Source organism: Drosophila hydei, unplaced genomic scaffold (assembly GCF_003285905.1).
Source record: "Drosophila hydei strain 15085-1641.00,03,60 unplaced genomic scaffold, DhydRS2 tig00008122-arrow-pilon, whole genome shotgun sequence".
Classification (NCBI taxonomy): Eukaryota; Metazoa; Arthropoda; class Insecta; order Diptera; family Drosophilidae; genus Drosophila; species Drosophila hydei.
In genome coordinates, this window is record NW_022045833.1 from 342,601 (window position 1) to 370,501 (window position 27,901).

At 42.7% G+C, this 27,901-nt stretch overlaps 2 protein-coding genes across 7 annotated transcripts; both read right to left on the reverse strand.

The window, feature by feature from the left end:
• Positions 1-719: 719 nt before the first annotated feature.
• LOC111600703 (cyclic nucleotide-gated cation channel subunit A) lies at positions 720-19,118 on the reverse strand. Of its 6 annotated transcripts, none has more exons than XR_003944334.1 (10): positions 18,844-19,118; positions 14,025-14,198; positions 13,396-13,963; positions 6,187-6,435; positions 5,934-6,096; positions 4,320-4,859; positions 2,154-2,819; positions 1,904-2,054; positions 1,310-1,842; positions 720-1,241 (listed from the first exon to the last, which is right to left on the reverse strand). XR_003944334.1 is itself a non-coding variant. In XM_023316958.2 (9 exons), exons 2-9 carry the CDS (start codon positions 14,123-14,125, stop codon positions 1,692-1,694), a joined length of 2,589 nt encoding a protein of 862 aa, XP_023172726.2. In that variant the 5' UTR covers positions 14,126-14,198; positions 18,844-19,118; the 3' UTR covers positions 1,232-1,691. The 6 variants fall into 6 exon arrangements, 4 of the variants coding, with proteins under 4 accessions (XP_023172726.2, XP_023172727.2, XP_030081001.1 ...); XR_002751496.2 differs by having other exon boundaries at positions 1,232-1,482; positions 1,545-1,842; XM_023316958.2 differs by having other exon boundaries at positions 1,232-1,842.
• A 3,016-nt stretch (positions 19,119-22,134) lies between these two features.
• On the reverse strand, positions 22,135-27,865 carry LOC111600718 (coiled-coil domain-containing protein 93). Its single transcript, XM_023316975.2, has 8 exons — positions 27,689-27,865; positions 27,408-27,616; positions 27,215-27,344; positions 23,698-23,835; positions 23,503-23,637; positions 23,089-23,435; positions 22,919-23,032; positions 22,135-22,863 (listed from the first exon to the last, which is right to left on the reverse strand). Exons 1-8 carry the CDS (start codon positions 27,770-27,772, stop codon positions 22,287-22,289), a joined length of 1,734 nt encoding a protein of 577 aa, XP_023172743.2. The 5' UTR covers positions 27,773-27,865; the 3' UTR covers positions 22,135-22,286.
• Between the last annotated feature and the right edge of the window lie 36 nt (positions 27,866-27,901).

Below are 27,901 nucleotides of genomic sequence, written 5' to 3' on the forward strand. Positions count from 1 at the left end.
AAAATAAAGTCATATGAATATCCTAGCTACGCACGGGCAGTGCGGCGGGGAGGGGTGTGTCACAGGTGGGGCGTCATAGCGGAAGCGACTGCCTTACACGCATAGAACAGACACTCGGCAATTTGGTAGAGGGTTTCCTTTATTATTGTATTCGACTCTCAGTTTTTTTTCCTTTTCCTCCTTTTTTTTTTTTGGCGCATTTCATCAAAATTGATTTTTTTTGTTGCAGAATGAGGTTGTCATTTGGTTGTGCGTGGCTTTCACTTTCACTTTGACTTGCGCACGATTTGTTGACTGACTGCCATGCGGCGCAGGGGCCGCTCCGCTACGACGGCTTGCTTGTTATTTGTGTGCGTTACTCATACGCAGCGTGATACGCACGAAAAAGCGAACACGTCTGCATTTCTGAGCGTACTTCACGTAATTGCTGCCTGCTTTGTCTGCCAGTGTCATTGTTGGGAATTTGGAGGGCGTGGCAGCTCTTCCCATTTATTGGCCAACAATGCTGGCCAAGTGCTTAGATATGCCATTGAGTGACTCTTTTAAAGTTTTTCTTTACATTTTATTCATAGTTTCTGCTTACAATATACATATATAACTCTCTCTCTCCCTCTCTTGCTTATATAAAAATACAGTTTTCCACATGTGTGTGTGTGTGTGTGTGTGTGTAAGTGTAGTTTGTGTGTGTTTACAATTTGTATTTGAATTTGGCTTTGGAAGCTGCTTCTTTCTCTTTTGTTTGCCCTTAACACTGAATTACTTAAATTACAAATTACAATTCGCTGAATCAAAAAATGTTAACATGATTTCTCGTTATTTGCCCAACGCTAGACACGCACACAGACATACATAAATTGTATACATATATATATATATAGTATGTAGTATATATAGTACTTTTACAGTTAACTTTAGGTAGCTCCCAGGTGCAACCAGTTGTGTCTTTACTTTACTTCCGTTGTCTCTCAATTTCTGGCTCTTTCTGCTTCAGCAAATGTCTCTTGGTGGTTGTTGTTGTTGTAGTAGTTGTAGTTGTTGCATATATAATTATATATGTATATATATATATATATGTTTATATGCATTGTTGTACCTAAGCGTATTTGAAACGGTTACAGTTGTATAGAAAAATAAAATCTAGCTTGTAAAATTGGACTATTGCCGAGTTGGCATTCAAAATGCCATTTCAGCTTTCGCATATGTACAACGAACTCTCTTCCCCTTCCCCTTTCGCTTTCTCTCTGTGTATTACAAAAATTAATTACTTAGTTTCGCTATTTGGTAGTTAATTTAAAGTTCTTTTTCCCACCTGTGCTGCGCTGCTTGCTCTAATTTTTGTTCTGGCTCTTAACTAATCTACTTTTACACACTTTGAGGCACATTCAGTTTGAATCATATTACAAATTTATAAAGTTGCGCTACATAAAAACAAAATCCCCCCGCCGCCCGTGTCCGGGGCACCTGCTTGGCGCTGCCCTAAAACTAATTGTTAAAATTAAAAATTGATTTGAAAGCGCTCGAGCTGGCGCACAGCCAACACAGACCCAACTTCAACTCGATAGCAACTTTTTAATCTGCAGCTTCATTGTCCATGTTCGTAACCCCTTAGCCTTCTGGGCGAAGCTTTATGCATTTATCACTGGAATGTCGCCATGTGGATGTCCCTGTTTGGGCGCCCAGTCTGCCCGGACTTAAAGCGTGTTCTGTTTGGCCGCATCGCCACATTTGGCAGCTGATTCAAGGCGCGCACGTGGGCGCCGCTTGGTCTGCAGGGAATAGAGGCGACCGCTGCGTGTTCGCATCTGCGGCTCCGCACCGTCCGCCCGTCCACCAGATCCGCCGCTGTTGTTGATAAAACGATTTAGATTGAATTGCCAAAAAAAAGCATCGTGAGCCTACTCACTTGAGTTCCAGCTTGGCCAGACGCTGCTTGATTTTCGCCTGGCTGGCCGTATACTCGGCTAGCAGTCGTGCCAGTCGCATGTTCAAGTTCTCCACGGACAGCTCCAGTTTCTCGATGCCGCCCTCGATGCTGTCGTGCACGCGCTGCGAATCTGCGTAGGCAAAAAGCAGAATAACGGAAGTGAGTTAGCTAGCTGCCGGAAATGGCCTAACGCACTGTGCACATATTTATATATGTGAGCATTGATTACCCGCAAAGATCTGCTCGTCGAGCAGTCCGTCCTTGCGCAGCAGCTGACAGCCGCGCTGTGTGAGCGTGGAGCGCGCCTCTGGATAATCGGCCAGCGTTTCCCACAGGTCCCTCTTGGCCAGACAGAAGAGATCCGAGTAGCCGAGCGAGCGTACATTGGCTGTGCGTCGATTGCCCGTCCGGTTGCCCGCTATCTCCAGCACCGACACCTCGCCAAAGACGGAGCCAGCGCCCAAGGTGGCCAGCACGGTGACGCCGTTGTCGCCCACGACAGACAGCTTCCCGCGCTTCACAATGTACATCTCCTTGCCGACGTCGCCTTTGCGACAGATGTAGTCGCCGGGGCTGAATACCTGCAGCTTTAGCTTGAGCACCAGCGCCTCCAGCAGACCCGGCTCAGTGTCATGGAAGATGCGCACCTGCTTCAGCGTATCCATGTGCACCTGTATGGCAATCTCAGCTTTCAGTTTGTCCGGCAGCGCCGCCAGCACACGCTCCTCATCCAGGGCACCGCTCTGCGACCAGGTGTACGCAAACCAGCGTATCACACGCGCCTCCAGCTCATGTCCCACACGTCGGAAGGCCATGTACTGCTTGACTCCATCCATGCGGTTCTGGAACTCCACACGCGCCACATTCATGTTGGATATCATCGAGCCGATGTTACCTGCGGAAGAATTTGGTTTTTCAAATTGTCATAACATTTTTGCTAGCGATACCCTGTAAGTAATCACTCGAATGGGGTATAGTAATGACAAAGGCTGCGGATATTCATGATGAAGATTAATTACAGGGTATTTACAGAACAGCTAGCTGCTTGAAGTAGATATGCTGACTAAGACTAAGGTATATATTACAGGGTATACACTTAAAAGACCTCTCACTTTCTCTCTCTATGAAGGTGCTTCATATAGATGTCTGCTGCTGGCACACATATTGCCTTGAAGATTCTAAAATCTATTTGTTGGGCTTGATATAGAGGGTATCTGCTAGTCAAGCACTGGCTTGCAAGGCAGTCTTATCTTTAAAAAAAGGCTATACTCTCATATACCTAAACGATTTTAGAGTTAGACTGGACTAGAATAGATTTCAGAAACTACAGGGTATATGCTAGTCGAGCAAACGATCAGGTAACTATCATACCCTTGCTGTATAACTTTCTTTTGCATATCTATAACATTATTAGAGCTAACAGAGGCATTATTGATATATGATAATACTACAGGGTATCAGCTAGTCGAGCACACGCTTGCATAACACCCATAGCTTCCTTCTCACGCATATCTTTGACATGCAAGCTAGCTAAAGCATTATTAGTATTTACGCGTAACAGGGTATCTGCTAGTCGAGCTTGTGGGCAGTTCATACGTTTATTGGCTGTTTTGTTAGAGACCCATTTTAATTTCGACAGCCATTTCCGCTGCGCCACTTGTGTGTCGTAAATTCTTCAAGGGGCCCACGCAGCGGCGTATGCGTAACGCAACGCCTGGCACAAAGGCGACTAATGGCGGCACTTCCGGTGCACAGAGGACCACGAGACAGACAGGACAGCATGAACAGCTCGACAGTGTATGCATGCGCGCTCTGCATGTACATATGATGGTAAAATATGCCACTTTGACGAACTCTGCATTCATCATGGGTAAGTAAATTTGTTTGCCCAGATGTCAGGCGAGGACAACACCAACAACAACAGCTAGCAGCTGCCCGGTAATGGCAGCGATAAGAAGGACGACAAAAATGATAAAAAGGCACGTTTGCCAAAAAAGCGTAGCAAATGCGAAGGCGAAGGCGAAGGCGTCGACAGCAACAAATCAACCCCGCACATGCTAAAATGAAAAACAAAACAAAGTAGGGCAGCAGCAGCAGCAGCAGCAGGAGCAGAATAATGAATAATGTGGGTCGGAGGCGACGTCGGACGGACTCAAAAAGGGACACGGACGTGTGGGTCGTTGTCCCTGACGTACGTGGCGGGCTGTAAATTAATACCCATTGATGTCACAGATGTCACTCGGCAACCAATTAAACGATCAGACGAAATATTTGCGTAAACAATGCGCCAAAACAAACAGGCGAAACCCAAAATGAAGTAAACTCTCCTCGCCACTCTCCACCTCTCCTAACCTAACTAGGAGGTATCTATGTGTATGTATATGTGTGTACTCACCCACAATGGTGGCAAAGATGAGCACACCAGCGAGAAAGTCGGCGACCACAAATAAATATTCAACATCGTTCTCTGGCGTCGGCGTCTCCCCAATCGTTGTCAGCGTCAGCGTTGACCAATAGAAGCTATAGATATATTGACGCTGCAGCGTGTTGTTGCGTGTTCCATTCAAGTTGTAGACCCACGAATCGGAGCTGAAACCAATTTCGTAGCTGATGGCAAAGTACATGCAGGCATTCCAATGGATCAGCACCAATATGGCCAGCACCACTTTGCAGATGCGAAAGGCGTTCGGATAGCCCGTTGCGGTCTCCGTGCGATCGAACCACTCCCAGAGGCGGGGCAGACGTAGCAAGCGATTCAGTCGCACAATCACCGGACAGGGCAGATACAGGCTGGAGCAGGTCTCGGGCGGCCACCAGATGTAGGCCAGATCCGTGGGCAGCATCGACAGCACGTCCAGATACCAGCCTTTGGTGTGAAAATAATGACGACGCAGCCGGAACGCATCGCGCACCAACAGACCCTGGTCCAGAAAGCCTGCGGAACGAGACGTGAGCATTAGATAAGGCCAGGATCTGCATGCCCTGTGGTTCGCCATGTGCGTGTGCCTGTGGTTGCCTGTGCCTTTTGGTTATTGTTTTGCCTGCCACATGCAGCGCGGCATTTCACAGCTGCCAGCGCAGCAGAAATGCAAAACTTCAACTAAAACTTTGATACCCTTGCAGCTGGATAATCCGCTTTGTTTATTCACACAAATCCTGGCCAGGATTTAAGCATCACAACAAGAAGGCTACAGCTGTTCGAAGTTTGACTAACATCTAAGCTAATGAAATTCCTAATGCGACTGCAGCTTGAAGACTTGCAGAACTGTGAAATACTTGCAACATTTTAGATGTCAGACGAGTTTCTAAAATATTACTATAGTAAGTTTAGTTAGGATTAGTCTTATCTAAAGTTGGAACTGAACAGCGTTTAAGACGAGTGTTTCCTAAGCTAAGCTCAAGTCTTGTCTTTTCTTGAAGCTCCAAATACTGCTATTTGTAGGCAGTTCGCATTTGGGAATTAATACAATATGTTAATGTATGAATCCAGCTTCTTTAGCTACTATTAACTGTTAAGAGACCTTTAGCTGGCATAAGACTTGTATCTCAGTTATCATCTACACTACACGGCAGATACTCATATCATCTTATTTATAATATGATAAACTGAGAGCTAAGCTCATATCTTACTCATTTGAGAACTAGTTCTTAACTATTACAGTTAGCTGGTTCTTTTGCATCAAGTGTAGTGTTTTTTTATTCTATTCAGCTTCATCTCGACTCGTTTCACAAAGTGACAATGCTCGCGGCGAGTGTATTTTACAGAAATCTTTTTGTTGTTGCCGTCTGAAATGTCAAGGCTGGCTTATTCCTGCATTTGGCAACTCAGAGACTCACATACATATGCTGATGTATGTGTTATATATGTAAGCACAAATGCTTTTTGCTGGCAACCATTGTCTGCGACGGCTTAGTTAGAGCAAAAGCCACCAAGTCTCATTTGCATAAGCAGCAGCTCTCCCTCCGGCTGCCACCTCTACCTGTCTGCTGGCCGAGCTACGAAACTTACCTTCATGCATGTGCACCAGCGTATCCAGCAAATAAATGAAATCGCACAGATAGTCCAGCGTGTACCAGACGGCAGGCGCGCTCTTGTTGATCTCCCAGAAAACGGAACGACCCACCACAAAGATGATGTTATAGAGCACCGCCAGCGACACCACAGCGAGCCACTGTCAGGGTATATATATATATATATATATATGTGCATATGCTCGATTAGCTAATGGATTGGCAAGAGTTACAAGTTCTTGATGACTTACCCTATAATGGGACTGCAGTGTGGGATCCACGGAGAGGCGATTGCATAGAGCGCTGCTGCCGCGAATTTCGCTAGACAGCGCCGCATCGTCCATGGCTCCGGTTTTGCCTATTTTGTCCGTGTTGGTGGCATTCGAAAACTTCTCGAGGAACCAGTCGGGCGGCTTGGCGCGATTCCGTTTGGTCAGACGTTGACGCAGCGCCTGCAGCGTGCGTCGCAGAGCTGACGGTTTGCTCCCTTTGCTCGGCTCCTGCACATACAAAATGTCAGAGTAACGAATGAAGTTTGCTTCACAAAAGTTTATCGACCCTTGTCGGCCCCTCCTCACCCGCTTCTCCCTCCCTCTCTCCTGGCCATGTGAAATGTGCCACACAACTGGCGCTAGCTAATTGAAACATTTTAATGGCCATCTACATTGCCTCTGTATGGCTGGTCGGGGTAACCACATTAAAACTTGGTCAGCATCTTGTAAGTTTGACGCTTAAATTTTGTTATGTCTGCACAGCTGCAGCTGGGCAGAGGAGAATGTAGCTGGCTTGTAGGGAAACTATGTATATATACACTTGAGTTTGTATGCTCATATGTGCAGCTAAGTAGTACAATGTTGTGGTTGAAGAGCTTCTAGTGATTCCAGTTGTTTCGTTTAAGCTTTAAGCGATGGATAACGAGAAAATGATACTACAAATGGAGGATTATCTAATTATGGCTTTAACTGCAGCTTAGGACTGTGCAAGTCCCTGAAGCTAAGCTAATCAATAGGCCTTTGATCGAATAGTAAATGAAAAATGCGCGCGAATTTCGAGCTTTGCCTTTCTATGCGATTTTCAAGAAATACAAAAAGGGCATCCTTTAAGAGAAAAGTGCTACGTATTGATAATGATCTAAAATATTGCGTGTCTTGGCTAATTGTGTATGGTACTGCTATGGGATTCTTATAAATGAATTCTCATTAGATACTTCTACGCGATTCTCATGAATTCAAGTCAAGAAAAGCGTTTACTTATTTAGTAATATAGATCGATTCTCGCGTAAGTTTAAGTAACCATTGACCTTCTATGCGATTCTTAAAAAGCGACAAACGTCAGAGCGCCCTTTTAAATAAACTAAAATGAGTTAGTCATGCACTTGTCACACTCATTGTTCTTCTAGGCGATTCTCATAAAATGCAGAAAGTCTTTTAGATAACTGATAAAAGAGTGTTAATGTCAAAGATATTAGTAGTTCTATATGTTTATACTTTGTAGCATATAAGCCGACCACAGGGTATCTTTAAAGCCATCACTCTTAGGCATATCATGTATTAATAACACTGAACACTGTGAGGTCAAGAGGGTAATAGCACATTTAGTTAACAGACAAGTTAGTCTTGCTGCTTATACAAGGGGTTCCCTTAGCATGTTAAGCATAGACACATGTATAAGCATTATACACATACGAATACATATGTTAGTACGTGGAGACTTTATGGTTAACACACGCATACACATCCACAATCACACACGTGATGCTTGTTTCGCGTTCACTCTGCGCATCCTGAGATTAGGGGCGTGTGCTTGACAGTCTAATAAACGCGTATCAGTCGCTGCCAGCGGTTAATCCATTAAGCTATATAGCAACGCATGACTCCCAGTCTGTTTGTATGCGGATGTGTGTGTGTGGCAGTTGGTTTGAGAGTTGGGCTCAATGTGACGCATATATCGCTATCTCTATGGCAGCCCTTTGGGCGCAATGCTAATGACAATGCAATGCCACGCCTCCCGCTGCGCCCAGTTGTAGTGAAGGTCGCGTACGCACACACACACACGCACACGCAAATATACATTTGGTATTTATTTATGTACTTTGAGCTGACATTTACCGCATCGTTTTGTTGTGGTTGCTGTTGCTGTCCTGCTATGGCTGCTATATCCAAAGATTGCACCATGGCTTTGACTTTGAAATGTCGCATGCAAACGCGACGTTAATGTCGCACGCGTCTTATTGTCTTCTTCTTGCGTCTCTGCTTCACTTGGCACTTTCAACTTGAATCGTAAACTTTAGCCTACAACTGTTAAGAATACCGTTTTAATTAAATACCGTTAGCTTTTTTCGCAGCTGCGCATGCGCGTCGGCGTCGAACTGCCCGTTAGCACTGGAAAAAAATGCGTTGCGCGCTTTGCATCTGCCATTGAAGGCAATACTAGCAACGACGTCAGCAGCGACGCCTACGTCAACGTCGACGTCGACGCCAAAGTCACGAACGCGCAGCTGGCCGCGGCAGGCATACACAATAACTAAATGTGGTTTGCTGTTGCTGTTGTTGTTGCTTTTGTTGCTGTTGTCAATTCGAATTGCCGTTTTTATTTTCGCTTCTGTTGCTGTTGTATTTTGCAATTTTCTTAATTTGCATGTGCCGACATCGGCGATGTCGTCGGCGTTTAATTAATTAACCCGCAAAAGTCTCAAGTGACTTGAGTCCTTCATTGCCACCGCCACATCGCAGCCGCAGCCAGAGGACAAAAGACTTGTTGTTGTTGCTGCTGTTGCTGTTATTTGTGTGGGGTGTGGATACTATTGCCATTGATGGCAATTTGACAAGATTGATGACACTTTCAGCTGAACTGTGCGCGTTTTTGTAAACGTTTTTTAATTGTTTGGCCATCATTTAATTAAGCTGAAAGCTGTCGGCAACTGGACGCACACTCAAAGCAATGGCGATCAAGTAAGAGCGGAGCTAGACTCAGCAACTAAATATCGATAGTTAATCGGCAGTGCGATATGTTTTTCTTACAGTGTTTACATATGCATGTAACGAAAACGGCTGCATAAATTAAGCTGGCAGGAAGCAGCCAACCAGTTATACACTGTTGATGGATAACCAGTGCAACAATGATAAACATGTAGATTAAATGCTGATGAGCTCATCCAGTCACTAGTTGCATGTCATATTATTTATGTATTTACTATATATATATATATATATGTAACTTTTTTTCATTTGCAAGGTTGCAGCCAAAAACTCAACTGATTCGGATTCGCAGCAGCAGCTCTTGTGCTTGAAATTACAATCGAAATCGAAATATAATTTGAATTGCCCCCCGCTAGCGTCGCAATCATCCATGAGCTCTGCTGCTGACACCCAGCGACTAGCCTGATTGGCATTCACAGCGCTGCGTCGTGAGCTGCACAATAAATTTCCATAATTGCCCGGCGTCCGTTAGGTGTTGACACAGCTGAGCTGGGCGGTCGGTGGTCAGGTGGCGTTACGGCCAGGTGGTTAGGCGTAACTCATTATGCTAAGCAAATCAAGTGCCGCTGTTGATGTTTATCGCATGCGTGTATTTTATGCACAAATAAAATGGCTTTAAGCGACTTTTAAAATCCCCCACAAAAAGTATATAAAACCTTTGGAAATGACCAATGGACACCAAATTGAAATGCCAACCACGCTGTGCGCCCAAATATGAGAAGGTCAGGTCTGGGCACGTGGCACCAATTGAAGAAGGCAAGCCCTAAGCTCTCAATGGAAATTGTCTTGCTGCTAACCGACTCGGCATGTAACTGAAACTGTTCTCAATCAAATGTGTCTCTAAGTGTGTGTGTGTTGGTGGGTGGGCGAATGTGTTTTGTGTGTGGCTCTCCTATTTCCGTTTTTGACATGGGCGAGCCCCGAAAAGGAAAAGATTGAATGTCAAGTGCGAAACACAAAATATTTACTATTTCGTTTATGTTTGCAAATGTGTTGATAAAGGAAATAGACCTGCTTGAGCTTTGCGCGCAGTGTTGAGCAATGTTAGTGCTTTTACCGATATGGCTACTTGTCTATCGGCCATCTTTAATTTGCATGTAATTTCCGATAGTTGAGGCAAGCTCTCGCTTGCCTGTAGAAGTTGTGACAGAGTTTGTTGAAATTATTGAAATATGAAAATCTATTTATTTCAATAAATATCTAATTTGTTCGGGTCATCTTTGAGGAATTTTACAGACAGAGAAATCTATATTCATAGCATTAAACTTTTAAGCTTTAAAGCCAGATTTAATGACTGAAGAAAAAATGTTTAAATATTTAAGAGCACAAATTGAGTTTAAGTTGAGGGTCTCATTAATAAAGGTCTCATTGAGTTGCAGTACAAAAAGGACCTTGATCGGCTTTTTGCCTCTGCGAAGCATCACAATGTGATTTAGAGCTGGAATCCAAGCGAATTGTTCGAAGTCCATTACAAAATTGTGAATTTATGGTTTGACACATTCGTTATTCTGTTTCCATATGCTCTGTGGACTATGAGACACGAGCCACTATCATAAACAACACTCAATTGTCAAGCTGATAACCTGTTTTTTGTGTGTGTACTTGAACTTTGATAAATACCCCACAAATTATTATTTACTTGTTATTCAGATACAGTTATCTGCAATATTTTTTCTATTATTTGTTTAGAGAGAGATTTTTTCTGTGTTTTGGCTTAATGCATCAGCGAGCGACGTGGGAAATTATGCAAATGTGTCGCAAATTGGATGACGATGACTATAAACAACAGCGCTTATCGATGACAGCAACAAGAGCAACAACACAAATGACAAACCCGAACACACACACACAGGTTGACTAACAAGGTTTTTGGTGCTGGTCCAAAAAAGGACCCTCATCAACAGAAAATCCAGCTGCCCGAAGTCTCTTTTTTGTGTTTTTGCTTGCTTGACTAATCTTTGAGTCTTGTTGGTTTTTGTTTACACAGCGAATTAGTCAATTCTTGATTTAGTGCCAGTGTTTCAAGTCAGCAACTCCTTTTTTTTGCAATTTGGAAAATTTTTGTCTTTTGTTTTGCTGCCGTTGGCGAACGCGTTTTTTGCGCAACTGAAAATTTGTACAAAATTGACTAAGCGACCTGCTGCTGTTACTGCTGCTGCTGGCGTCTATCGACGAGGGGGCCGGGTGGAGCAGGACATTCAGCGTTTTGTTTGCTCGAGTGTCCTGTCAGCTCAAATTGCACAGAAAACAATAAGCAAAACAGAGTCACAAAACGGCAGCCAATCGAAGGCAGTAAAAAAATATGCTGTTGAGCAATGGTGAAAATATTGAAAGGTATGGCTAGCAAATAGAGCTCATTAATCGGTTTAATGGCCCCAAGACTTGGCGTTCTGTTCGTTCAACTTGAAGCCCCCAAATCGAACTTCAACTAAACAACACGCTCAAAAAAGAGAAACTCTTTCCAACTTTTGAGTTATGTATAAAGCACTCAAGCTGAAAATATCTCTAGATACATATATATATATCTATGTATATGTATGTGTGTGTGTGTGTTTGTGTGTGTATTGTGGCCTCCGTTTTGCGGTTTTTGTGTTGGCCAAATTGACAACACACCTCAAAAGCATTACAACAACCAAGCCAATGTTTGAATGCGGGCGGGTGGCTTGATTGTATTGTGTGGTTCTTGATGCCCGCCTAGCTAGCTGCCTGGCTGACTGGCTGGTTGGGGTGATTTGGGCTGGTTTGGGTTGCTCTGCTAGCATTTGTATTTATTTCACTGCGTTTTCGCTGCTTCGCTTCCCTCTCAGTCGCTTCTGCTGCCATTTATGAAATGGCATTGAAACAGTTTTGTGTTTCGGTTTCTGTTTCAGTTTCAGTTTCAGTTTCTGTTTCTGTGGTTGCTTTTCACTTTAAGCAACGTGGTTTGCTCTGTGTGGCTCAATGCTCTTATCTATCAAATTGGTCGTCGGCCAAGATTCCGATTCCCCCCTTAAAGCATGCCCGCAGCTCGACGTGACCAGCTGATATGGCTATGGTCAGTCAGCGCTGAGCCTTGGAGCCTTTTACTCACTTAAGTATTTATAGCTCGAGGGTCAAATTAAGTTCTAAACAGACCTTTATTTCTGTACATTATATTTTTTTTTTATCTTTTCTACTGGGGCAAGGTCTAAATAATGTAATTATTAAAACTTTTTTCAGTTGGAGTTGCTTCGATTTGTGTTATGTTTGGCAGGAACTTTAAAGAGGTGCCGAAATCAAAGTTATTTTTAAATGTTTCAATAACTTTTTTAAATTTATATTAAATATAAAATTATATAAATTTATCATAAATATTTTATATAAAACTAATTCTATAATTTTATAAAAATATTAAATTTTTGCTTAACATTTTAAATTATTTTGAAGGTTTTATTTAAAAAAATTTGTAATAAAAAATTTTAAAATATATAAAAAATATGCTAGTTCTAAATTATATAGCCGATAGTTTATCTAAACTCAGTTAATCATTATATAAATAATCATATTACCTAAAAATATACCTAAACCAACTTTGTCTTCTTTGCTAGCGTATTAAGCTGTCGACTTCGTGCAACTGTGAGTGCGTTTCATCATTTTTATTTATGTAATTTGACACGTGCTAATAAAAATTTCTGCGACTATACAAAAATGGCAGTCAGCTGCAGAGAAGCGAGCTCGAAGCATGGAGTATGAAAGTAAAATAGCTTGGAGCGTGCTGTGCGGTCGGCTGACGCGTCGGCTACGTGACAATAGAGGAAGTAATTAAAACGCGATTTACGGCAAGGTCAAGTTTATGAAGGTCTGCAGTTCATTTGCATGGCAGACATGGGTTACGGAATACGCACACAAAAAAAAAAAAAAAAACAAAAATAAGGTGAAAAAGAAGAACTAAAAACTCTCTCTCTTTCAGAGCGGGAGTAGGAAGTGATACTCGCTCTGCCTTACACTGTCATTCGCTCAGTCATAAAATGAAGCATAGCGCTGCACTCGCTCTCTCCCGCTCTGTCGCCCACAAAAGGAAGTAAGAAGTAGCCAGTGACTACCTCTCCCTCCCTCGCACGCACAAAGTAAAGTAAGGTATCTCTCTCTGTCCCGCTCGCTCTATCAGCGCTGCCCGCAGCATGGTAAGTGCTATTGTTTTATTGTTATTCATATTGATGTTGTTGTTGTTTTGTGGCTGTCGTTGTCGATGGCGTCAATCAATTAGCGCAATTACTTAATTACGGCCCACATAATTGAATTGGCCGAACGTCCTCAGAGTTATGACCAGGCCAAAATGAAAATGAAAATGAAATTAATGCAGCAAATGTGTGCGGCATTGTCTGCAGCCGTATCGTAACTCGTATCTCCAGCTATTTATCTCTCAATTTATTAAGCATCGACTCTTGTATATGTGGCATATTAAATTACGCATACGCCGTGTGATTTATGTTATGCTAAGATTCGATTTGGCTTACTACTCACTTGTATCAGTTTCCTGCCATTCTCCAGATAGTTGGCATCGCTGGCACGTGGCTGCGTTGACTTTTGCTCGGCCGGGTCAATCCCCTCTTCTCTGTTATCCTTGGCAAAGCCGACCTCATCGCACGGAAGCTCCTTTTGCCTGCTCACCTTCTGCTGTTGATGTTGCTGTTGCTGCCCCATCTGCACCTCCTCACCATCATCATCATCGTCATCATCATCATCGTCTTCGTCGTCGTCGTCATAGTCTATTTGTAGGCGCTGCCTGTGCTGCCAGCTGCTGCTGCTGCAGCTGCTGCGCGGATAGTGTAGCTGCTGCTCCTCCGGTTCAGCGCTGTCGGTTGGACCCATGGGTAACGGCATTGCCGTTTGGTTGGCAATCAAATGCTTGCGCGGCAGACAAACTCCGCCCTCGGCTCCAACAGCCGCCAGCGTCGGCTGAAATGGGGCGTAAAGACCTCCGCTTATCTCCAGCTCCTCCTGCGATGGATTGCAGCTGGAGGGCAGCTGAGCGGGCGCCGAGGCAACGGGGCTAACAAAACGTGTCGTACGATACATGGGACGGGAGAGGCTATATCCAAAGAGGGGGCGTGGCAAAATCAAATAAATTTCATTTAGCTATTCGCACTCACTTGTAGCCGTATTTGGGCGATTCGGTTTCGGGGCGGCGTCTGGTGGACATCATTGTGTTGACCCGATCTCCGCGGGCGGCTGCCATCATATAAGTCCACATTGCGGCTCATCCACAGCTATGCTACGCTAAGCACATGATGCACACTCCCAAAAAAGACGTCAGGTAAAAGCGGCTGCAAAGGCAAAGGCAAAAGCGAACGCACCACATTAAAGCACTTGGCGGGGCAATTGTGGTTTAAGTGTGGCAATAATATACTAGCTAAGCCATAAAAGTGCCGCATGCCACACTTGTGGCCTAGGGCGGGCTGCGTAATTAAGCAATTAAAAGGCGGCTTAGGTCGAAGCGCCTCGAGGTATGCAACGCGAAAATTGCAGAGCTCAGATTCGAAGCGGCATCCACAGCGCCCGAGCAAGGCGCCTGGCCGCCTTTTGATGACTTCCTCTGGCCATAAAATCAGCATAGAACACACAGCTTACTTTTATGTTAGTTTTTTATTTTCTTCTCTTTATAGTTTTCGTCGCATTGCTGGCTCTGATTTGATTTTTATTTTATTTCAAGTGCAGCTGTGCCGTGGGCAAAGGCAAAGGCTTAAGCATATTTATATGATCAGACAGTTATAACCAGTTCGGAGAGCTTCAATTATAAAACAAACGGACGAGAGTGCTGTGGGCGGGACTGCCCGACTTGAAAATACTCTGAGAATTGCTGGCTCTTAGACTTGTATAGATATATATATATATATAATAAGAAGGGATAAGCACACACACACACACAGAGAGCACTTTCTCGATTTATGCTCAACAATGCCATCTTTTGATTGAGTGTCCTCAGCTTCGGCATACATTATGCAGCGCGAAGCTAGTTAGGATAGTCTCTACGCTTGTAATAACCGAAATGCTACCCATTGACGACCTGTTCGTCGTGACTGAAGAGCAGAAAAGAGGCGACACAAGCAGAGCGAGATATCGGCATTGCACGCTGGCAAAGAAGCGGGAAAGCTCAATGAAAGGATGTTAAACGCAAACGTTTATCTCGGGCATAAAAACCAGAGCTAAATGGTAAGTTTGATGAGACTTATTTGTATCTATCACAAATGCTCCCCAGCCACAGATGCTGCTGCAGCGCGCTGAATCGATACGGCTACGACGACGCCCACTTGTTCCTGAGGAAGTAGTGGGCCGCACCATTAGAAAGGAAAACTTGGTGTCGGCCGAACAGAACTTTGCCAGCAGTACCGCATATATAGCGTGATATACGTAAGCACATAATCCAATTAAACAGAGGGTTTTTTATGTTAAAAAATGTATATAATAAAAATATCAGGTACATACACGCATGCACGTATGCAACGAGTCTGTGAATGGAAACTTTCCATTTATTATGTGCAGCAAGTTGCTGGAAATTTCTATCTATATTGTTGAGTTATCGGGAAAGAAGATAAACAGATAATTTTGTGTACATTACAAAAGAGTTTATACTTCAAATGTCAATTAAAGTTATTAAAATAAACCTGTTGAGGCTGACGCATAGACTGAAGTGGCTAGATTGAGTCAATGCAATATTCTGATCAGGAATATATATATACACTCTAGACTCGAGGACGCCTTCTTCTGCTTGTGATATTTAGTCAATCAAAAACAAACCAAGCAAACTCTATTGAACCTATGAGCAACCAAATATATTCGCAGCTAATACTAAGCAAGTTTTTTAGCATACTTTTCTGCGCAAGAAAAATTGCCTAGACTAACGTCACTAGTTTGTCCTTACTTATCATGCTGATCATGAATCCAAATACACTCTATGCTCAAACATGCCTTCTACTGTCTTTTATATACAGTTAACCAAAAACAAAATACCCTACTGAACCCTTTTTGGCAGTGAGCATCGTAATATATGCGCAGCTATTTCTGAGAATTTTTTGTAGCATACTTTTCTGGGCAGGAATAATTGCATTTAAACTTAGCAGAAAAGCAAAAAATGCTAATTACCTTTTATTGTATGCAAACTTTGCAAAAGCTTTCAAAGCGTTTAATTGCAAATTAAAGTATTAAAAAAAAGGGTTCTTTATGGTTAGCAAATGCATTAAATGTTTTCTAGAAGGGCAGAAGGGCAGAGGGGAAGTAGAATGAAGGTTGTTATGCTGGGCTACTTTATTACTATGTTTATAGACGCAAATTGTCAATTATATTAAATTAAATATATACTTAATCAAACTTATTTGTGAGCGCAAATGTGTACACAAATTTTTTGCATAAGATTGAAGTCAAAGATGTTTTCACCAAGAACTCAACTCAATTTGCTCGACTAAAATATTTATGGCCTGACTGCACATATTAAACATATTTCATATATTATAATAAACCTAAGCTAAGCTCAAAATAGGGAACACTAGCATTTCAGTGCAGTTCATGACCTCCGCTAAGGAGACATACGAACAGGAGACCGACTTCATCCAGTTGTCCACGAAGACGTATATAAATAATGAGCTTTAATCTAGCCGCAAGCAGCATAGACAACAAACTAATGAGGCGCAAATGATAAATACAAGCTGACAGCGAATTGCACGAAAAGAAAACACATTTCCAGAGCCAGAGGCAAAAAGAAAACTCGACCAGCTGCAAATGTGAGTCACACAAATTGAGCTAAAATGCAAATTGTATAAAATGTTTTTTCTTCTTCTTTTTTTTTTTTTTGTGTGCAGATAATCAAAACGTGCGCAAAAATTAAGCGAAATGCGAAATTTGAAATGTGAAAATGCGAAATTTTCTTTACATAATTTCCACTTGAATAGCAAGCGGAGACTAAACAGGCAGCAGATGGAGAAGTTCGAGTGTGGCAGCAGCAGAGGGAGCAGCAGCAGCAGCAGCACTACTGCACTGCAGCCAGTGGCTCTTTGTGTGTTTTTTTTTTTTGCCTTTGTCTGGCATTTAACTGTCGCGTGATTTTATGTCATAGATTATCTGTGTAGAGCTGCACGCTTCAGCTCTTTCGCAGCATTCAATTTTAAGTGCAATCTTTGGTTTGCCAAAAAGACTAAAGAACAGCTTCAGCTCCAGCTCCAGCTCCAGTCCCTGCCCAATTGGGTAGTAGAGAAACCTTTTGACTCTGGCTTCGGCTGCAGTTTGATGAGTCAGTGGCAAAAGTCTTTGACCGCATCAACAAAAAAGAGAAAACAACTTGTATAAAAAAGTAGAGAAAAAGAGTGAGAGTGTGTGTGTGTGTGTGTGTGTGGGTGTGTGGGTGTAGGCACTCTGACATTCAAAAATGGGCTGACAAGGAGTGTGCTGGGCAGGATGTTAGACAAAGCAGCGCAGATCGATTTTTAGCTATAAAATCAAAGTAAATCCATTTATCAACTTCAGCTGCAAACGTTTTCGTGCAGATAACAGCAAAGAAAGAGAGAGAGAGAGAGAGAGGGACTTGACTTTGATAGAATGCAGCAACGGCGCGGCAACAACACTTGACCAAGTTTTTAAGGCCAAGTGCCTTAGAGCCATTAAACACTTGTCGAGCAGCTTTGGACAAACAAATTGTTGAAGCCCATCATCGCGGCTCATAACACGCCCAATCAACCCAGCCGCAGAATCGTAGCAATTAACGCTTGGGCAGCAGCCAGCAGCCAGCAGCCAGCAGCCAGGACGCAGCAAGGACTCGCATGGCATCAGCTTTCACATCAGGCTGATTGGCCTGCTGCGCTGTTGATGCTTTAGCCAAATCGTTTGACTCGACTTGGAATTACTAACGAGCTATAAATGAGGCGATGTGGTGTGTGCGGCTCCGTGTGTGTGTGTGTTAAGTGTGTGTGAGCCTCATTTGTAATGATTAAGTTGCACAGCGAGCTTGTGGTGTTTATGCCCCAGTGGAATCGTTTACACGCATGCCAGCAGCTTATGAAAGAAGCACCAGCAGCAACAGCATCGACAGCCAAAGTGAAAGATAAGCAGCAGCAAATTTTTATTCAATTGCTGCTTGAATAAAAGGAGAAACATAGATCAATGAAAAGTAAATAAACTGACAGCAAATAATAATTATAAATAGCTCTTATAGTATATAGTATAGCTCACAAATATGGCTGGCAAACTGGCTGGCCGAAAAAGGGCGGTTAAATGGTTTATAACATGACGCTTAAGCACGATATCACGTATACGCCATGTGTGTGGCGTAGCAATAGAAAAGGCCAGAGACGCTCGTCTGGCAGTCAGACAGGCAGCCAGTCAGGCAGGCGGGCAGCAGGTGCTGTTGCAAAGGCGTCAGGAGCACAAAATATGCTAATGTCAATTATTTTGTGCGTAATTTGCTTTCATGCTTCAAGCACATATCAAATTTTGCTCTCTCTCCCTCGCCCTACCCCACGCTCCCCCCGGCTCATTATGAATATTCATTTTTTTTTTCTCGCATAACATTTAGCACAATGCGCTAATAATTTCATGAGCTTCAAGCGACACGAACAGCAATCGAGGACTTATCTAATCTTTACATACAGATTATATATATATATTGCTATCTAGCTATCTATCTGTCTGTCGATGTATTCCTGCTGACACCGGAAAGGTGAGACTGGCTTCAATTAACATTCGTGCACGTAGACGCAATAACGCAAATGGATTTGGGTTTAATAAAAATGCGTTATTTATGGAGTTTACTGCCGAATGGGCCCCCTTTTGGCCAATTAATATGGCAAGTTTAGTTTATTAATATGTTCGCTTATGTGTTTGTTAGTCAACAATTGCGATTGGCATTCAAATCAGATGCTAAAGGACACTCAGCACAGGATCACTGGCGTTGGCCAGCCAGACAGGTGCTGATGTGGAGCTTACCTAAGGCTATGCTTCCTCTTTGAGTTGAGTTGTATTAATCCGGCAAAACTGTCAGGCAGCGCGTAATCCTATTAAATGTGGCTACGCTGGCTGCTGCGTGTGTGGGTGTATAGGGGCAATACCTATGCCCACTCACTCTACCGCTCTCCCTCTCTCCCTCTCTCTCTGACTCTCTGGCTCCCTCTAAGTCTGTCGCTCTTTCTCACTCTTGATTTTCTTTCAGTATTTGAATTTTTTTCACTTTTTTACACAATTATTTAAATGCGTGCAGTAATTTCAAATGAAATTTGAATATGTATTTTTCTTTTTGTGCCTCGCATATTTTCACACATACACGCACGCACGCACACCCTCAGAGCAGGAGGGCTGTGAATTAACAGTTGAAAATGGCGTTGATTTTTGCACTTTAATTGAATAAAAATTCAAATGTTGATGCTGTGTATCAAAATAACGCGCGCGCCAACACAGAAACGCACACACACTAACACGCACTCAAAAAGGACGAGCTATTCAATGGAATAACGGAATTTAGCAACAGCGGCAGCAGCAGCAGCAGAGAAACGTTGCGCGCCGTGTACGTTCGCATGCCTGGCTAACGGCGCAATGAGCGCCTGTGGGAGAACACAGAACCAAAGGCGAATGCAAATGGCAAAGCAGCAGACGCAGCAGCAGTCGCAGCGGCAGCGTCCGCAGCAGCAGCAGCAGCCGAGCAGAGCCGATAGCAGACGCTGCGAGAGCAGCTTATGCGTGCGTATGTATGTATGAGTGCGTGTGTGCTTTTCATTCATGCTTAGCAAAAGCTTTCCATGCGAAAGCTTTTGCGAGCATAATAAAAAACCTGTTGCTTGCTTTTCCACTCTTGTTGTTGTTGGCTCTAGTGATTTTTGCCAGTGTTGCCATACGTCTAGCAGCTGTTGCCAAGCGGCGTGCTAAATGGCAACATAAATTAATTAAATTGATGTTTAAATGCTGTTGTTTTTGTTGCTGCTGTTGTTGCCGCTGAGCCTGGTTTATTAACCCGCCTACAGCGCGATTTGCCTGACACATTGACAAATTGCTGAAAATCCAAATATGAGATAAAGAATCCTGACTGAACTTGATTAATGTCGGTCTAGCTGCCTGTCTACGAGCTGTCCCAGGCAGCCGTTGCACAGGCACAGTTCATTTGATTTGATCTAAACATCTCGCCCCAGCCATGCTCAATAGCTCAATTAGTTGACATACCATTTTCTACGTTTGTCTAATTGAATAAGCATTTACATGTTCTGGCGAAAGTTAAAAATCTTTGAAGTTCAAGTTCAGAGTTTTGCACCTGCTGCTGTGTACGTGTTTGATTCTGTTTATAGTTGAACGTGTAGCGTGCATACATGATGATTATTGCTTTTTTGTCTCTTCATATACGATATACGACATGCTGACAAAGACGGCAAGACCAAGGATAATCCAATGCTCATATGTTCATTGTCGCAAAGTTCAAATAGTTCAACTCGAAAGTTCAGTCACCAACCCAGAAGCCAAAATCCAACAAGTGGTTAGTTACATATATATACATGATACATATATAATATATATACTTTAACTTGAGCTGTCAGACACACACGCACGCACACGCACAGAGACCCGCACAGAAAATAAGACTTGCTGCAGAGCTGTGTATAAATTTAATTTTCATGGCGCGCCTAAAAGTATGCAATGTAAAAGTTGCTTCTGTGCGTGCGTCCGTGTGTTTGTACGTACATGCATAAGTAGTTACAATGGGCTTTGGCACAATTCACAATTTGAGTAATTTGTTATTCAAACACATTTCGAATCGATTATACGCCTGACATGCTCCCTTCAATCGAGCAAATATGTTGATTGACTTTTGTCAAGGCTTACGCCTTTTGAATGTGTGCGTGAGCTTTTGTCGCCGTGCAAAAGGCAAAAGGCAAGTCTGTCAATGTATATGTGCGTGTGTGCTTGTGTGGAAATGCCAGCGCAAATATAAATGAGGAAATGCGGGTAGTCAGGCGGACCACCTTTCACTTTCAACCTAAAGCAAGTCATGAAAGTGCGTATCTGATGCATGGCTGACTTTATGAGCGTATGTGTGTGTGTGTGAGTGTGTGCATGTGTGTTGGTGTGATAACGAAGCGTTTGGTGCTCATTGAAAAGCTCATTATCACGCACACACACAATGGCACAGCCGAAGGTTAAATATTTGTCATATGAGTAGAAAAAATGTTATCAAAATGGGTTAAGGTTCAGCTGATGGGCACAATTCCGACTTGAACTATAGATATATATATCTAGCTGTTGGCAGCTGTTGGCCAAGCATCTCAATGTCAGGCCATAGCCTTTACCTGGCAGCAACTTGTTGAATTGAATTGATTGTCGCATTGAAATTTAATTGCAATTGCACTTGGAACTCAGTTTGAATGTTAAGCGCAGCAAGGACATTAATTAAGAGTAGACGGGCGAGCAGCAGATGCCCCACTGAAGTGGCTCTGATTGCGATTGCAGCCGCAACAGTTGAGCCAGCTAAGCGCGGCCTGCATATTAATTAGAATGCGAGAAGGAAACGAATAAAGTAACGTCCCATTGCGTAGCCATGGCGAATATGCAAATATTTGGCGTATGCCAGATGCTCTATCTACTGCATGAAAATAAACTGCACTCCATAAATACACAAATAAACGAAGTCCCGCAAAGAGATGTATGTCGTTGCCCACCCACTCCTTCCCTTCCCCTCTCTCTTTCTCTGTCTCTTGTTCTCTGCGTATTGTGCGACGCTGTCAAAAGGTTAAAGTTAAGCATGACAAATTGCGTGGCGCTGGGGCGTATACTTCATATTGACAGCATTATGGATATTGCATGCATATATATGTATACACACACAAATATATAAGTTCATGTGTGTGTATTGGCACTACATTTGTCATGGCTCAACGAGCTCCGCAAATCCACATAATTGCTGTCATGCAAGCAGCTCTAGCCACAGTCGTCGACCAATTACTGCAAAACAACTTGAATCGAGGAAATTTTTAATCGGCTGCAAACGTTGCTCGAATGGAAATTTATAATCGATGATTATAAGTTATGAATTCTCTATTTTTATACTCGTTCAAGTAGGGGCAGGAGTATATTAATATGACTTGCTGTCTGCCCTGTTCTGCTGACATATCAATATTTAATTAGGTTAACTTAAGTTAAGCTGTTCCCAGGAACTAAACTGCAATCTAAAACAGTTTCTTCGCCATACATTTTTAATAATTTATTTGAATATTTTCATAACTTAACTTTAAAGTTTAAGATTATGGAAACAGTTGTTTAGGTTGATTATAAATAGGCATATATATATATATGTATATTATAACTAGAATATTCCAATTAACAATGGCCAGGCTCAATTTCTTGAATCATTAAAATTGTTAACAATATTTGAAATTGAAATTTCCTTCCTGTTACTTCTGAATTGACTTGAGATGCTGTTGAAGCTGCTCGCAACGCTGACACTCTCTGGTGAGCTGCTTTACAGCCGTTGCATACTGGCGCTGCAGCTCGAGCAGGCCGAGCAGCTCTTCGTTGAGCTCGTCGCGTCGCATGCGCTCCTCGTTGTATTTGTGACGCACCTTGTCCTGGGCGCTCTTCACACCATCGACAATCGTTTCGAACTGCCGTATGAAGTCCTCGCGTCCGTGCGGACTGAGCATGCCCTCGTTGTAGGCTTCGCAAATGGAGTTCAGCAGCGATAGCTCCTTTTCGAGATAGCGCTTTTTGTCGTTCAGCGTGTTGTAGAGTGTATAATATTGCTTAGTCTCTAAATGTTTGGCACTCATCTCGTTGTACAGCTCGTGGAAGCGTCTCTGATATTGCGCCAACTCTGTGCGATCGGGTATCGCATCTAGTTTCCGCTCAATGGCTACAATGCCACGATTCCTTTTAGCCAAATGCAGCCGCAGCTCCTGCAAGCGCTGCTGCTCGCCAGCTATTGCGGCCGCCTGCGCCTCCGCATCCTGTGCATTGAAAGCCTCCAGTTGGCTGCAAAGTAAATCGAATTAGCATTTCCTTTTCTTAAAACGCATGACTAGCTTACTCAATTTGCTGCTGCAAGTTGGCCAGATCCGTTCGACAGCTTTCCTTGAACTCCGATTCGCTTTTCTTAAGTTCGTCGTGCTGCTGCAGCAACCCACGCACCTTCTCCAACAGACTGCGAGGATACATAAATTAGAAGTTTTTAATAATTAGGATTAAAACAACACTTACGCCGGATCTGCATTGATCTCCGTTTGCTTATATGCATCCAGCTGAGCATTGAGGGTTTGCAGCTTTTGCTCTTGTTGTTCAGTTTGTTGCTTTTGCGCTTCCATAGACGCTTCCAGCTGCTCGTTGTCTTTGCTGTAGCGTTTGATCTTGTGCTCCAGCGCTATTTTGGCCGCCTCCAAGCGTTTCTGTTGATTCTGTGATTTGAGCTCCTGTGCATCGGTTTCCATTTCCATCTTAAATTCCGCATAATGCTGCTGCAGTGCGCTACGAGCAGCAGGATCTAGATCAATGCGTTTTGTGAATTCCTTTGTGACTGCGAGCTGCTGCAGCCTTCTCTCCAGCTCGGGCTACAGTGCATAATTACAAACTGATTAATAACTATGCAATATATACAGATAACTATTGATGGCTAACCTCCAACTCCATTTGGTCTGCACTTGAGCCCATCTTCTGTTCGCCGTACTCCATTAAAGTGAGACGAACTCGCAATGCATCATCGTCGCTGTTTGCTTCCTGGCGTTCGAATTGCCTTTTAGGACTGTACAGCTCCTGCAAGAGTTCAAAGGGCATCAGCTTTTGTTCATCAATTAAATGAATATCTAATCAAACCTGTATTGCTTTTATGTTTACGGCGGCATAGCGTATTTTTGTAAGATTATCTTTATCGCTTTTATACTGATAGTCATTATGGAACTGACCAACTGCAAATCTCTTCAAACGCTGCCCGCGCTCCTCGCGATTTTCTACCTGCAAATATAGAAAAGGACTAAATTTAATATAAAAAACATTTTTTGTATTTATGTATGTACGTGTGTATGTACATAAGTATGCACATAGGTATGTAATTTTCTCTCATAGTTTCTCAGCAGTGCAATTGTGAGCATATTTTCAAATGCTGCTGTCCTCCTCGATTCTCAAAAATTCAAGTAAGCATAGCTGGGCTGCTTAGTAGAAGAACAAGTGTTTTTTTAAGTGTATTGGTGAAGTGCAAAGTTTTTATGTGGATATATTCATATACCACTGTACATATGTGAGTGAGAGTTTTTGTATGCATATGTATGTATGTATGTGAGCATATGTATGTATGCACAGATGTATGTATTTTTCTCTCATAGTTTCTCAGTAATGCAATTACAAGCATATTTTCAAATGCTGCTGTCCTCCTCGATTCTCAAAAATTCAAGTAAGCATAGCTGGTCTGCTTAGTAGAAGAACAAGTGTTTTTTTTTAAGTGTATTGGTGAAGTGCTAAGTTTTTATGTGGATATATTCATATACCACTGTACACATGAGTGAGTTTTTGTATGCATATGTAGCACTGTACATCTGTGAGCATATATATGTATATATGTATGTATGCACAGATGTATTTATGCACAGATGTATGTATTTTTTCTCTCATAGTTTCTCAGTAATGCAATTACAAGCATATTTTTAAATGCTGCTGTCCTCCTCGATTCTCAAAAATTCAAGTAAGCATAGCTGGTCTGCTTAGTAGAACAAGTGTTTTTTTAAGTGTATTGGTGAAGTGCTAAGTTTTTATGTGGATATATTCATATACCACTGTACATATGTGAGTGAGAGTTTTTGTATGCATATGTACCACTGTACATCTGTGAGCATATATATGTATGCACAGATGTATGTATTTTTCTCTCATAGTTTCTCAGTAATGCAATTACAAGCATATTTTTAAATGCTGCTGTCCTCCTCGATTCTCAAAAATTCAAGTAAGCATAGCTGGTCTGCTTAGTAGAACAAGTGTTTTTTTAAGTGTATTGGTGAAGTGCTAAGTTTTTATGTGGATATATTCATATACCACTGTACATATGTGAGTGAGAGTTTTTGTATGCATATGTACCACTGTACATCTGTGAGCATATATATGTATGCACAGATGTATGTATTTTTCTCTCATAGTTTCTCAGTAATGCAATTACAAGCATATTTTTAAATGCTGCTGTCCTCCTCGATTCTCAAAAATTCAAGTAAGCATAGCTGGTCTGCTTAGTAGAAGAACAAGTGTTTTTTTTAAGGGTATTGGTGAAGTGCTAAGTTTTTATGTGGATATATTCATATACCACTGTACATATGTGAGTGAGAGTTTTTGTATGCATATGTACCACTCTACCACTGTACCACTGACGCAGAGTTTCAATTATGGAAATTTACAAGAAAGCTCAAACGGCAGCCAATACGACGTCATCCCATTCGGAGCATTTCTGGTTCCTGGCACATTGGAGACGAAGCTCAAGCTGAGGCTTTTGCAAACCACCTTCAAGACCAATTCACGCCGGTGATTACCGCAGAGGCCTCAGAAATCGAAGCAACAGAAGACATCGTTCTCTCGCCCCTCCCAGCTGAAGACCAGATAACTGGATGTACAAAAGAAGAGGTTCTTGAACACATCAGAAGAGTGAAGGCAAAAAAATCCCCTGGATATGATCTAATAAACGGCAGAGTCCTTAGAGCACTGCCTGACTCCACCATAGACTACATAACTATGGTGTACAACGCCATGCTCCGCATCCGGCACTTTCCAGCCTGCTGGAAGCGCGCCGTGATTGTGATGATTCCTAAGCCTGGCAAACCCGTGGGAGAAATTGAGTCGTACAGACCAATTAGCCTGTTGCCAGTACTCTCCAAAATATTCGAAAGAATATTTCTGGAACGAGTACTGACACATCTGGGACGCCAGGAGGCCATTCCAAACCATCAGTTTGGCTTCAGGAGACAGCATGGAACACCGGAACAGGTTCACAGAGTTGTGCACCATATCCTTGGAGCCTTTGAAGAAAAGATGTACTGCTCTGCCGTCTTTTTAGACATCAAACAGGCGTTTGATCGAGTTTGGCACCTGGGACTGCTGCAGAAAGTGAGGACCACCCTTCCAGCCCCATTTTTCGCGTTGCTATCCTCATACCTTATTGGAAGAACCTTCCAAGTGTCAAGGGGGCAAACAGTATCCTTGACTAGACCAATTATGGCTGGAGTACCACAGGGTAGTGTTCTAGGCCCAACACTTTATACTTTATTCACAGGAGATATGCCAACTCCCGAGCCAAATATAGGAAGTACAGATGCAGTACTCATAGCGACCTATGCAGATGACACCGCCATCTTATCACGTCACGTATCTGCGCAAGAAGCTTCAGACTCACTACAAAAATATCTGGACTCTTTCGGACGCTGGGCAAAACGGTGGTGTATCACCATTAATGCACAAAAGTCTGTACATACTACCTTCGCCACTAGAAGAGGAGATTGCCCAAGCGTTGCATTGGGGCCCACTATTCCCAAAGCCTCAAAAGTAAAGTACCTTGGTATCACTCTTGACAGAAGGCTGACTTTTAAAGCGCACATAAGTCAAGTAACCTCAAAATGCAAAAGCAAGCTAAAAACCCTCGACTGGATGCTGAGAGCTTCAAGCAAGTTGTCTTACAGCAGCAAGGCCGCCATCTACAAGGCAATAGTTGTCCCAACCTTCGTATATGGTATCTCTCTATGGGGCTCCTCGGCGAAGACTACAAGGAACAAAATTCAGACCCTGCAGAATAAAGCACTACGCAGATGGACTGGAGCCAGCTGGTTTGTAAGAAACTCAGTCTTACATAGGGATTTAGCAATTCCCACAGTTGCTGAACTCATTGGGCGACACAGTTCAAGATACGCGGACAGACTTGCAGCGCATCCTAACCATCTCGCAAGCAACCTGGCTATAAACAACAATAGGCGAAGACTGAAGAGATTGCATCCTCTAGACAATATTAGAACTAATTAAGATAGTAGCTACAAGTGCAGAATAATTGGCATATCTGCCCTCCCATTAGTTAAGGTTTAGAGCTAAATGCGCTATAGAGTCTAAGACAATAAGCTGCAACAAAATAAAGAAATAAAAACGAAAAAAAAAAAAAAAAAAAAAAAAGAAGAACAAGTGTTTTTTTTAAGGGTATTGGTGAAGTGCTAAGTTTTTATGTGGATATATTCATATACCACTGTACATATGTGAGTGAGAGTTTTTGTATGCATATGTACCACTCTACATATGTGAGTATATGCGTTTATGTGTGTGTATGTAACGCAACTGGCAGCAGTCGAGTATGCCTATAGCCGGCATAATAACTTACAGAGGTCTTTACAAGCCATTGTATAACTGGATGTATAGCTAGGAACTCCAAGCCCTGCACCTGATGCGGTTCCAAGCTATGCGGGCACTTCATGTCAATCAGAACAGCAACAATTTTCTCTACAAGCGCACTGCAAATGGAAGTCAATTTAATATTTTCTATATATGTGTATATATGATATGGCTGCTCTAACATCTTTTGGCCAATCGTTAAGTTTTCATGGAAGAGCAAATCGACGTCAACATCGTAATCGCAGCATTCAATGCACCAGGTCATGCCACCTACAACTTTGTCAAAGGCGGATAAGCCCTTGATGCGTGCTCTATAGTAGCCGGCAGCGACAAGCATATCAAATGTATCCAACTCTTTGGCGGCAGCATCCGAATCCTCACGGCGTTCCACCTGCCAAAAAAACAATACAAAATTAAAACTTGGCTATTGGATTTGTTTACACACAAAACTGGATGTAGCCACCTGAATTTCGCGACCATCTGCATCATAGCGCGTTGCCAACTTGACGTTGGGCAAAATCTTGGAGAACACATCGCGATTAGCCATGTACAACAATAATTACATACTATTATAAATAAATAAAAGAAGAAAATGCAAAAATGCCCATGGCTCCTCTGATGAGCCCGACACATTAACTATAAACAAGGTGTGTACACACTGCAAACCCATAATTGA